The sequence below is a fragment of the Myotis brandtii genome, unplaced genomic scaffold, assembly GCF_000412655.1.
Source record: "Myotis brandtii unplaced genomic scaffold, ASM41265v1 scaffold201, whole genome shotgun sequence".
In the NCBI taxonomy this organism is placed as follows: Eukaryota; Metazoa; Chordata; class Mammalia; order Chiroptera; family Vespertilionidae; genus Myotis; species Myotis brandtii.
In genome coordinates this window covers 173,007-183,970 of record NW_005357485.1, presented here as the reverse complement: position 1 = coordinate 183,970, position 10,964 = coordinate 173,007, and the positions used below count along the sequence as shown (strand labels likewise).

Below are 10,964 nucleotides of genomic sequence, written 5' to 3'. Positions count from 1 at the left end.
CCTGAGCCTGTAGGACCCATGTTTAGCTTCAGACGCCCTGAGATGGGGCAGGAGGAGGTGGGCCCCCAGTTCTGCAAGGTAGTTGGTCCAACCTAGTTTCCCACTGCGGCTGGGGTGCAAGGACTGAGAACTTCTCTACCCCGAGAGCTCATCAAAGCTCGCAGCCAAAATAGGAAAGCGCAGAAATAACTAATCTCAGTCTCTCCCCACCAGCGTCACCTGGTCTGTCAAACCTGTCTTTAGTAGCCCTATGCCAGGCTGACAGCTCCCTCCCCCACCCCCGCCCCATGTGTGGATCGGTGGGGACAGACGCCCCCCCTCCCCCAAGATTCACTTACAGTAACTGCTGATGTGCGGGCGGAGAGCGAACAATAGAAGGCTGTCAGGCCCGCCAGCCAGCCCGGGATGTGTGCGCGCCGCGCTGACAGCCCAGGGCCTCGGAGGGTAAACTGCTTTGCTGGAACTAATTAAACAGATGAAATTATTACATGAATATGCAGATGTTGTTTACATTTTACCATATGGTATTATTTCAGGTAATAACTCGCAGGAGGATCCCTCCCTCTCATCAAGAGGAACCGGGAGGAAGCGCGGGCCCCACGTGGCCCCTCCCGGTTGCTAGGGAGACACTGATGACGCGGGTGCGCGCTCGGGGTCTCGGGGAGCACTCAGCCGGGCTCCCCGGGGCGCAGCGGGATTTTCGGGTACGGGAGTCCTTACATACTGATGCCTTTATTTCAAAAGCAGCAATTCCCGTGCCTGGCCAGTGTGGCTCAGTGGTTTGGGCGTCGACCTATGAACCAGGAGGTCACAATTGGATGCCTGGTCAGGTCCTAGGTTGATGGCTCCATCCCCAGTGTGGGGTACACAGGAAACAGCCCATCCATGATTCTCTTTCATCATTGATGTTTCTATCTCACTAGCCCTCTCCCTTCCTCTCTGAAACCAATTTAAAAGAAAAAATTTTTTAAAGGGTGAATTCCTGCCCTAGCTGGTTTGGCTCAGTGGATAGAGCGTCAGCCTGCGGACTGAAGGGTCCCGGGTTTGATTCCAGTCAAGGGCACATGCCCGGGTTGCAGGCTCCATCCCCAATAGGGGGCGTGAGGGCACATGCCCGGGGTTGCAGGCTCGATCCCCAGTAGGGGGCGTGCAGGAGGCAGCCGACCCATCATTGACGTTTCTCTCTTCCCTCTCCCTCTCCCTCTCCCTTCCTCTCTGAAATCAATAAAAGTATTAAAAATAATAAAGGGTAGATTCCTGGAATGAAACTTCTGGGTCTAAAGGAACACACGCTTTTTAATTTAAGAGAATTTCCAGATTATTTCCCTACAAAGGTGGTAATAATCAGCAACTTATGTGTTTCTTCCGTCAGCAGCGCACAAGAGGGCGGGGGGCCCATGTCCCCCATGGGGCTCTGTGAGACGGCTCTTCGGTTTATTCTTGGTGCTCTTCTCGTTTTGCCGATCGGGAGGTTGAAAGTGGCTTGTTTTCATCCGCAGTTTTTCACTCCGCGAAAGAGTTCAGCGTCGCTCTCTGGGCGCCTGTTGTCTGCCATGATTTCCTCTTCCTTGAACTCCGAGCTAATATCTAGTTCCTGTGTTTCTGCGAAGCTGTGTGTGTCTCTTAGACACGTGCGGGACAGGAGATAGATTCTTTGTCGCGTGTATGGCGAGTATCTCTTCCCAGGCTCTGTCTGTTATTCCTCAGAGCATCTTCGTTTCTTAAGTCTCTTAAAAAAAAAAAAAAAAGGCCTTTCCCACGCCGAGGTTACTCAAATATGCATTGAATGTTTAATTAGTTTATTTTTATACTTCCTTTTTCTTCTGGAAAATTTCCTTGGCTGGTTTCAATATTTATTTTTTTTTCCATGTGAACTTCAGATTTCTTCTGTCACATTCCTTACTGCAAAAAAACATTGTCCTTCTAATTAGAATTAAATCAAAGTGATATAATAACTTGAAAACGTTTGATATTCTAGAACAGGGGTCCTCAAACTACGGCCCGCGGGCCACATGCAAATACAAATATTGTATTTGTTCCCGTTTTGTTTTTTTACTTCAAAATAAGATATGTGCAGTATGCATAGGAATTTGTTCATAGTTTTTTTTTTAAACTATAGTCTGGCCCTCCAACGGTCTGAGGGACAGTGAACTGGCCCCCTGTTTAGTATAAGTATTATTGACTCTTTCTAACTTGTTTCCTTTTTTTATTGATTTCAGAGAGGAAGGGAGAGGGAAAGGGAGATAGAAACATCAATGATGAGAGGGAGTTATTAATTGCCTGCCTCCTGCACGCCCCCTACTGAGGACCGAGCCCGAAACCCGGGCCTGTGCCCTGACCGGGAATCGAACCATGACCTCCGGGTTCATAGGTCAATGCTCAACCACCGAGCCTCCATGTCCCGGCTAACTTGTTTCTTGTTGTTGACTTTCAGTAAGATTTAAAATTTTTCTTCAATGAAATCCTATGACTTTCTTGGGCTTTCGCTTTCTCATATTTATTGTGAATCCATTTTTTTCTATCCTTGCACTTTTAACTGAGAAATTATACATGTCCATATTACCCCATAATTCTAATTATCTTATTCATTCTAATAGATATTAGTGGCTTCTCTTAGGTTTACCAACTATGCAATCATATCTTCTGCCAGTAAAGATACTTTTAGATCTTTTTTTTTTAAATAAGCAATGAAACATTTCATTTTTTTGTTTATTGCAAGGGCCTAAGAACGCATATTCCCCAGGCCTCATTCCAGAGAGTCCATTCCAATACATTTAAGGAATCTCTTTTATTTTAGAGAGAGAGGAAGGGAGGCAGGGAGGGAGGGAGGGAGAGAGAGGGAGAGAGAGATAAAGTTGTTGTTCCACTTATTTAAGCATTCATTGGTTGTTTGGTTGATTCTTATATGTGCCCTGACTGGGGATCGAACCCACAACCTTGGTGCATCCAGATGATGCTCTGACCAACTGAGCTATCAGCCAGGACTTAAAGAATCTCTTAAAAGCACCGCAGATACAGTGAACCGAGGAAGAGGCAAACGGGAAGAAAAGTGATGTATTACATTTGCGGGAACGATTGAGGGGTCCCTTTAAAGCTGGAGGCTATACTTCAATGGAGAGAAATGGTGGTGGGCGGTTTATCTAAGAGGCACAAATCAATCACGTATGAAACCTCAGAGTGTGCCCGGCCGGCGTGGCTCAGTGGTTGAGCATCGACCTATGAATCAGGAGGTCACGGTTCGATTCCCGTTCAGGGCACATGCCCGGGTTGCGGGCTTGATCCCCAGTGTGGGGCGTGCAGGAGGCAGCCGATCCATGATTCTCTCTCATCATTGCTGTTTCTCTCTCTCTCTCCCTCTCCCTTCCGCTCTGAAATCAATAAAAATATTTTTTAAAATTTAGAAAAAGACAACGCAGAGGCGTAACGTAGATGGACCTCGCTGTGTTCTCCCCGTCGCAATTGGATGTCATGCCTTCGGTTCCCTCCTCAGTGAAAATCACACTTTCATAAAACATCGCGATGGGCACGCTGCCCTGTGATGGCCAATTAGCCACAGTGCGTCTGCTCGGTGGGTATGCTGAGAAGTTCACACGCTGTGGCTTATCTCCTTCCACACCTCCATTCATTTTCCAAAGAACTGAAAGATGCGGCGTGTAAGTAGGGTGCAATTGAATCCCGCGTCTTCGCAGACAAGTGATTCAAATACATACTGTCCTCTGTTTGCTGCTGAAGATAAACAGCGAGACGCACCTACCAGGGATGCGGCTGTTCGTGCCAATGCAGGCGCCGGTGTCTGTCTCCGAGGGATTATGTAGCCGACGGTCCAGCACGGTGTCGCCTGCAGCAACTCTAGGGCAACTGCTGGTTTGCAATCTCCGAAACCCTTCGGTGTGCGCGCTGCCAACGTCCCATCTCCACCAGCTGCGCTGAGAGCTTATGGAATTAAAGGCCCCAAAGTCCCGCTGAAAGCGAGAGACTGGGCTTACGTACAAAAAGAAAAGTATTTGAGGCAACGAAAATGAGCCCCTTACTCTAGCTGGAATGTAATGTGTTTTTTGTTTTGTTTTGAGTTTATTTTATTTTTTAATATATTTTTATTGATTTCAGAGAGGAAGGGAGAGGAAGAGAGAGATAGAAACATCAATGATGAGAGGGAATCATTGATTGGATGCCTCCTGCATGCCCCCTACTGGGGACCAAACCCACAGCCTGGGCATATGCCCTTGACCGGAATCGAACCCGGGACCCTTGAGTACGCAGACTGACGCTCCATCCACTGAGCCAAACCAGCTAGGGCTTGAGTTTTTTTTAAAATATATTTTTATTGATTTGAGAGAGGAAAGGAGAGTGAGAGAGAGAAAGAGAGAGAGAGAGAGAGAGAGAGAAACATCAATGATGAGAGAGAATCATTGATCAGCTGCCTCCTGCACACGCCCCCACTGGGGATCAAGCCCGCAACCCGGGCATGTGCCCTGACCGGGAACCGAACCATAACTTCCTGGTTCCTAGTTCAACGCTCAACCCCTGAGCCACACCGGCAGGGCTATGCTATATTATTCTAAGGCTTCAAATATTAGCAGACCATAGGAAGTAAATTAATGACAGTTTTTTCAAGCACAAGAATACATTAATTAAGCATTGCTATCATTTTGGCATCTCCATTTTGGGGATCGCTCTGGTTCTCTTTCTCTCCGGGTGAAGGAATGGAATCGCTGCACCCGCAGGGCCGGCATCTTGAAGGAGAGCATTCCTGACTGGTGTGTGAGGTTTTGCACCTGTAATTATTTTGGGGCTACCAAATTGGCTTCCCCAATAATGACTCCTATAAACAGCTAATTGTAGCTGCCGTTAACCACTTGTGGGTGTAATTAGCTGCTTGCCCTTCATCTTCCTGGAAAGCCCAATTCTCCCTGTAATTAGTCAATTGTGGATGCTGTTACTTTCACAAGAGGGGGAAGGCTGGATTACCTCCCTTACAATTCCTCGGATGAAGTCTTGCCATTGGAATCTCAGTTCGTGGCAAGTGCGAGAAGATTCCGAGAGTCCGATGGTTTGGAAGTGGCTTTACTTTCCCTACCTGTATTCTCAGGGGCTACAAACCAAACAGATGCTGGAGGGAGACCTCGACAATAGAAATCGATTCTTTTCATCTACAAATTGTTCAATGGCAGCATTACTTTTCTTTTCAAAAATTGTGCTCTTCATGCCTGGCCGGCGTGGCTCAGTGGTTGAGCATCGACCTACGAACCAGGAGGTCACGGTTCGGTTCCCGGTCAGGGCACGTGCCCGGGTTACAGGCTCGATCCTCAGTAGGGGGCGTGGGGGAGGCAGCCGAGCCATGATTCTCTCTCATCGTTGATGTTTCTTCCTCTCCCTCTCCCTTCCTCTCTGGAATCAATAAAAATATATTGAAAATTGTGCTCTTCAGGGAATATAGTCCATAATATTGCAATAACTGCACGGTGACAGATGGTAACTAGACTTAGGGTGGTAATTACATTGTAAGGTATATAAATGTTGAATCACTGTGTTGTACACCTGAAACTAATACGCTATTGTATGCCAGCTCGAATTTAAAAAAAAAAACATTAAGTGCATTGCAAAAAAAAATTATATTCCTACTAAAAATATATATATAAAATATGTAAGGTACTTACATAACAAATTCCTGCTGTAAAGGGCCTCAACATTTAGGAAGTTTCTATATACAGTGGATTTATGAAGCTTCATAAAATTAGAGGCGAACACCTCATGGTCTGAGTTTAACCGTTAGCTCTCTCATATGCAAAGTAGGGGGCTTTGGGCATGCTGTTTAACATCACTAACCTCAATGTTCTCCATAAAACGGGAACACGGAGCCCTCTGCCTTTCTAGGTTGTTGTAAAAATTGCACAAATGCCTAGTATTCTGACTGCTCTATAGTACTTCTTTTTTTTTTTTAAATATATTCTGATTGACATCGAAGAGTCCTGCTCAAAAGAGAGAATTGTTCTGTTCTAGGAAAAGAAGCCAGAAGCCCCTAAGCTGTCCAAGAAGAAGTTGCGCCGAATGAATCGCTTCACTGTGGCTGAACTCAAGCAGGTGAGACCGAGCTGATGGAGTTTTGCTTGGGGGAGGAGCTTTGAAGGAGGCCTGGATGGGACTTTGGAGAAAGAGAAGTAAAAAGCTGCAGACGGAAGAGGCTGGGGCTTTCTTGAGGTGTGCTGTTGTTTTTCAGCTCGTGGCTCGGCCCGATGTTGTAGAGATGCATGATGTGACAGCACAGGACCCTAAGCTCTTGGTCCACCTCAAGGCCACTCGGAATTCCGTGCCTGTGCCACGCCACTGGTGTTTTAAGCGCAAGTACCTGCAGGGCAAACGAGGCATTGAGAAACCCCCCTTTGAGCTGCCGGACTTCATCAAACGCACAGGCATCCAGGAGATGCGGGAGGCCCTGCAGGAGAAGGTGAGGGTCTGGCTGGGCCTCAGGTCTGCCCTCGGGGAGCCACGTCCTTAATAGCAGCCGGCTTCAAACCTGGGATCTGGTTCCCAAAACCCACCTTCTTGTTAATTGTCTAATTATTCGCTCTCCACTTCCAAAGTCAGCACTGTATGTGACACAGAGCAAGAAGGGCAGTCCCCACCTCTCTGGTCAGAACTAGCTCTCCTGCCCCACCCCGAGACTTCTGGTTCTGAGTGGCTCCATTTTCTTCCTTGTCTCCTCGTCCCCTCTGCCTGCACTTGGCCAGCTAGCTTTGATCTGCACATGGTGCCTCCTTTCTCCACAGGTTGCTTTGACTTTGTAGTTCTCTGCCTCCAGTGTGAGCCTGATACATTCTGTGGCTAGAAATTCATGGTAGTTGTGTGACTTCTTTTTTTTTTTTTAATATATTTTATTGATTTTTTACCGAGAGGAAGGGAGAGGGATAGAGAGTTAGAAACATCGATGAGAGAGAAACATCGATCAGCTGCCTGCACATCCCCCACCGGGGATGTGCCCGCAACCCAGGTACATGCCCTTGACCGGAATCGAACCTGGGACCTTTCAGTCCGCAGGCCGACGCTCTATCCACTGAGCCAAACCAGTTTCGGCTGCTCTATAGTACTTCTTGGTCTGACTGTAGCAAGTGAAATTCAGTTCTTCGCTCACCTTGCAAAGCATAGGGTCTTCCGTGTATCATGTTGAAGTGAGCTTTTGATATTTGCTCTTCAAATGGGGGCTCCCGTAACAATATAAAATTCTCTCTGGCCATCACCTGTTTCTCTCCTATGAATTATTATACTTTTAGTATTTTTTTAAAAGCATGAATATTTTTTTAAATGTATTTTTATTGATTTCAGAGAGGAAGGGAGTGATGAGAGAGAATCATTGATCGGCTGCCTCCTGCACGCCCCCTACTGGGGATCAAGCCCACAACCCAGGCACGTGCCCTTGACCGGAATCGAACCTGGGACCCTTCAGTCTGCAGGCCGACGCGCTATCCACTGAGCCAAACTGGCTAGGGCAAAAAAGCATGAAATATGTTTAATGGCAAATTTTAGTGGAGCATAATTAATTTTAACATACTATCCTGACATGGCAGTTATATAGATGTAGTATTGTAATGTAGTTTATATAGAAATGTGAACTTGTGTTATATGAGTAGTATCACTCCCTGAAAAGTTACAAAGGATTCTTAGAATTCTGACCCTTAGAGCAGCTTCCTTGGTCAAATGCTCATCCTATATAATAAAAGCCTAATATGCAAATTGTCCCCTCGACTGGGAGTTCAACCAGGAGTTCGACCAGGGGGCCGGGGCCAGCCGGCCAACCTCCCGCATCCCCTCCCCCTAGGTGGCCCATGCACGAATTCATGCACCGGGCCTCTAGTATCCAAGAAAGAGCAAGAGAGGCTGTGGGGCCCCCCAGGCCAGCGAGGGGCTGACCACAGGACCCTGGCTTCCACTCCAAGTGTAGCCCGTTGGTGTTAATGCTCCCACTAGCGCTTCCCCATTATTGAACAACAGAAGAAAAACTCTAAGGCAGTGGTTCTCAACCTTCCTCATGCCGTGACCCTTTCATACAGTTCCTCATGTTGTGGTGACCCCCAACCATAACATTATTTTCGTGGCTACTTCATAACGGTAATGTTGCTACTGTTATGAATCGTCATGTAAATATCTGATATGCAGGATGGTCTTAGGTGACCCCTATGAAAGGGTCATTCGACCCCCAAAGGGATTGAGACCCACAGGTTCAGAACCGCTTCTCTAAGGTGTTCTGGGATCATTTGAATTTTAGCCATAAACTATAACATTGCCGGGTTTGGCCATAGATTTTTTCCTCTGCTTCCAAAATTATATACATCCTGCTTATCATGTGAGCGTCTGCATGTCTGTGCATGTGTGTGCGCGCGTGTGTGGATGTGTGTGCATGTGTATCTGTGCGTGTGTGTGCATCTGTGTGTGTGTGTGTGCATGCGTGGATGTGTGAGTGAATAATGTTGTCATAAAGTAGACGGGAGGCCTTGGGAGCTCGAAGCAATATCTTCCCCACTAACCTGCTTTATTGCTGCCATTCCCTCCCTCCCGGGCACGCAGTCAGCTGAGACCAGGCCAAATTGGCAGCGATTTTCCAAAAGCCCGTGATCCCCGGGAGTTGCCAGCCAGGTTTCTCTCCCAACCAGCCCTCGCCAGTCCGCAGCAGCCCTGGCTCCTGGCTCCTGGCTCCTGGCTCCTGGCTCCTGGCTGCGGCTGCAGTCAGCCTGGGCTGGGCCAGGAGTCAGGACCCGTGGCCGTGTCCATCTCAAAGTCACACTGGGAAGGCATTCTCTAGCCCCGCCCCCGGGATTTCCAGAGTGACAGCTGTCCTTCCCGATTCTCTGACTTCTTCGGAGCGGCTGAAAGGAAGGGGCCTCTCGGTGGCCAAGGGGTTAAGTTGCTGACACAGTTGTGCCACAAAAAAAATAATTTGGGGAGACGCGCCTGGGCCGTCGGTAAGCAGATCTGAAATAATTGCAGCGGGACCTGCTTATCCCGGGCGGGCAATAGTCCTGTGACAACATTGCATCCGATGGAAAAAATGGAAACGAAAATGAAGAGTGACAGGAGCGGGGAAGACAAGCCGTAAATTCGATAGTGAGTCCTGAAATACAGGCTAACCCAATCAGCACATGCTGCTGTCATTGTATTAATATCGTTAAAATAGCATCACATTTTTAAAAATGGGATGAAGGTGGAGGAACACTGCTTTTAGCAGTCATTCTCAAGCCGCGTGGCTTCGAGGCAGGCGATCTTTTATTTTTTTAAGCCCCTGAAACTCAGTGAGGAGCCAGCCTTGGACACAGAAGGTATCCCAAGAGGAGATGAAAATGGAACTAACGATTATTGAAGGTGTTTGTGGGTTTTTTGGGATTGTTTTGTGGGTTTTGGTTGTTTTTTTTAAATTTCAGACAAGGAGAGGGAGATAGAAACATCAATGATGAGACAGAATCGTTGATCGGCTGCCTCCTGCACGCCCCTATTGGGGATCAAGCCTGCCACTGGGGCCTGTGTCCTGACCGGGAATCGAACCGTGACCTCCTGGTTCACAGATCGATGCTCAACCACCGAGCCATGCCGGCCGGGCAGTGTTACTACTTTAAATAGGAGAAACAGACACACAGAGTTCCTTAAACTAGTTCAAGTTTGCGCAGCCTGCTGGACACATACACCAAAGGTGTCCTGCACTCTTGCTCAGGTGTCTGAAGATGTGTCCGTGGCCTTGAATAGGTGCCCTGATGTGGGCTAAATGAAACATTCTTGGATCCAGAAACCCCTATTTGTCTAATTTAAACACAACCAACGGGGTATACAATTTGTATAAGTTCCAAGAAATCATATACGATTTACCAAGAATAATTTCTCAATATTTTTAATTTATTTTATTTTATTTGTTAATCTCATCCGAGGATATTTTTCCATTGATTTTTAGAGAGAGTGGAAGAGAGAGGGAAAGACAGAGAGAAACATCGATGTGAGAGAAACACATCTATTTGGTTGACTCTACACGCACCCTGACCAGGGCCCGGGCCGGGGAGGATCCTGCAACCGAGGTACGTGCCCTTGACCAGAATCGAACCCGGGACCCTTTGGTCTGCAGGCCGATGCTCTATCCACTGAGCCAAACCAGCTAGGTCTTCCCCATATTTTTTAAAAATATATTTTATTGATTTTTTTTTACAGAGAGGAAGGGAGAGGGATAGAGCGTTAGAAACATTGATGAGAGAGAAACATCGATCACTGCCTCCTGCACACCTCCTACTGGGGATGTGCCCGCAACCAAGGTACATGCCCTTGGCGGGAATCGAACCCGGGACCCTTTGGTCCGCAGGCCGACGCTCTATCCACTGAGTCAAACTGGCCAGGTCTTCCCCATATTTTTAATCTCCTACAGACCAGCTGTAAGTCACAGGCACAGGCTCCCCACCAGCTAGCCGCACGTTTCATTTCCATGTCTCCCTCCCCCTCCGTCCCTGTGCGATGGGCTTTCATTCTTGACGAGGCATCACAACTTGACTTACTAGGGCCTGGGGTCGGGTGGCCAGCGAGCTCCATGCTGGGAGCCCCGGGCCCGGGCGCACCTCGCTCGAAGGGGTGACAACATAATCTAAAGCCGCCCGCCTGACAGCTCAGGTCTAAAGGGATTTGGCTCAGTGTCGGGGCCTTGGGCTCCTGAGGTCACTTTCTGCTCTTGCTTTTCTTATAACAAAAGGAGGGGCCGGGGCTCTGGGGTGTGTGTGTGAGAGAGAGAAAGAGAGAAAGAGTGGGGGAGGGAGGAGAATGCGAGAGCAGGCTCACAGGTGTTTTATTTTAATATATTTTTTATTTATGTCAGTGAGGGAAAGGAAGAGAGAGATAGAAACATCAATGAAGAGATAGAATCATGGATCGGCTGCCTCCTCACCCCCTACTACTGGGGATCGAGCCCGCAACCCGGGCATGTGCCCTTGACCGGAATGGAACCC

General features: G+C 47.9%; 1 protein-coding gene across 1 annotated transcript; it reads left to right on the top strand.

Annotated features, from left to right (window-relative positions):
- The first annotated feature begins 5,980 nt into the window (after window positions 1–5,980).
- Window positions 5,981–6,767, top strand: LOC102256780 (splicing factor 3B subunit 2). The gene is made up of 2 exons (XM_005865278.2): window positions 5,981–6,081; window positions 6,218–6,767. The coding sequence occupies exons 1-2, from the start codon at window positions 6,049–6,051 to the stop codon at window positions 6,494–6,496; spliced, it is 312 nt and encodes a 103-aa protein (XP_005865340.1). The 5' UTR covers window positions 5,981–6,048; the 3' UTR covers window positions 6,497–6,767.
- Window positions 6,768–10,964: the final 4,197 nt, after the last annotated feature.

Coding starts and splice junctions, on each gene's coding strand:
- LOC102256780 (XM_005865278.2), top strand. CDS start 6,049: ATGAATCGCTTCACTGTGGCTGAACTCAAGCAG. Junction 6,082..6,217: donor CTGTGGCTGAACTCAAGCAG/GTGAGACCGAGC, acceptor GTTGTTTTTCAG/CTCGTGGCTCGGCCCGATGT.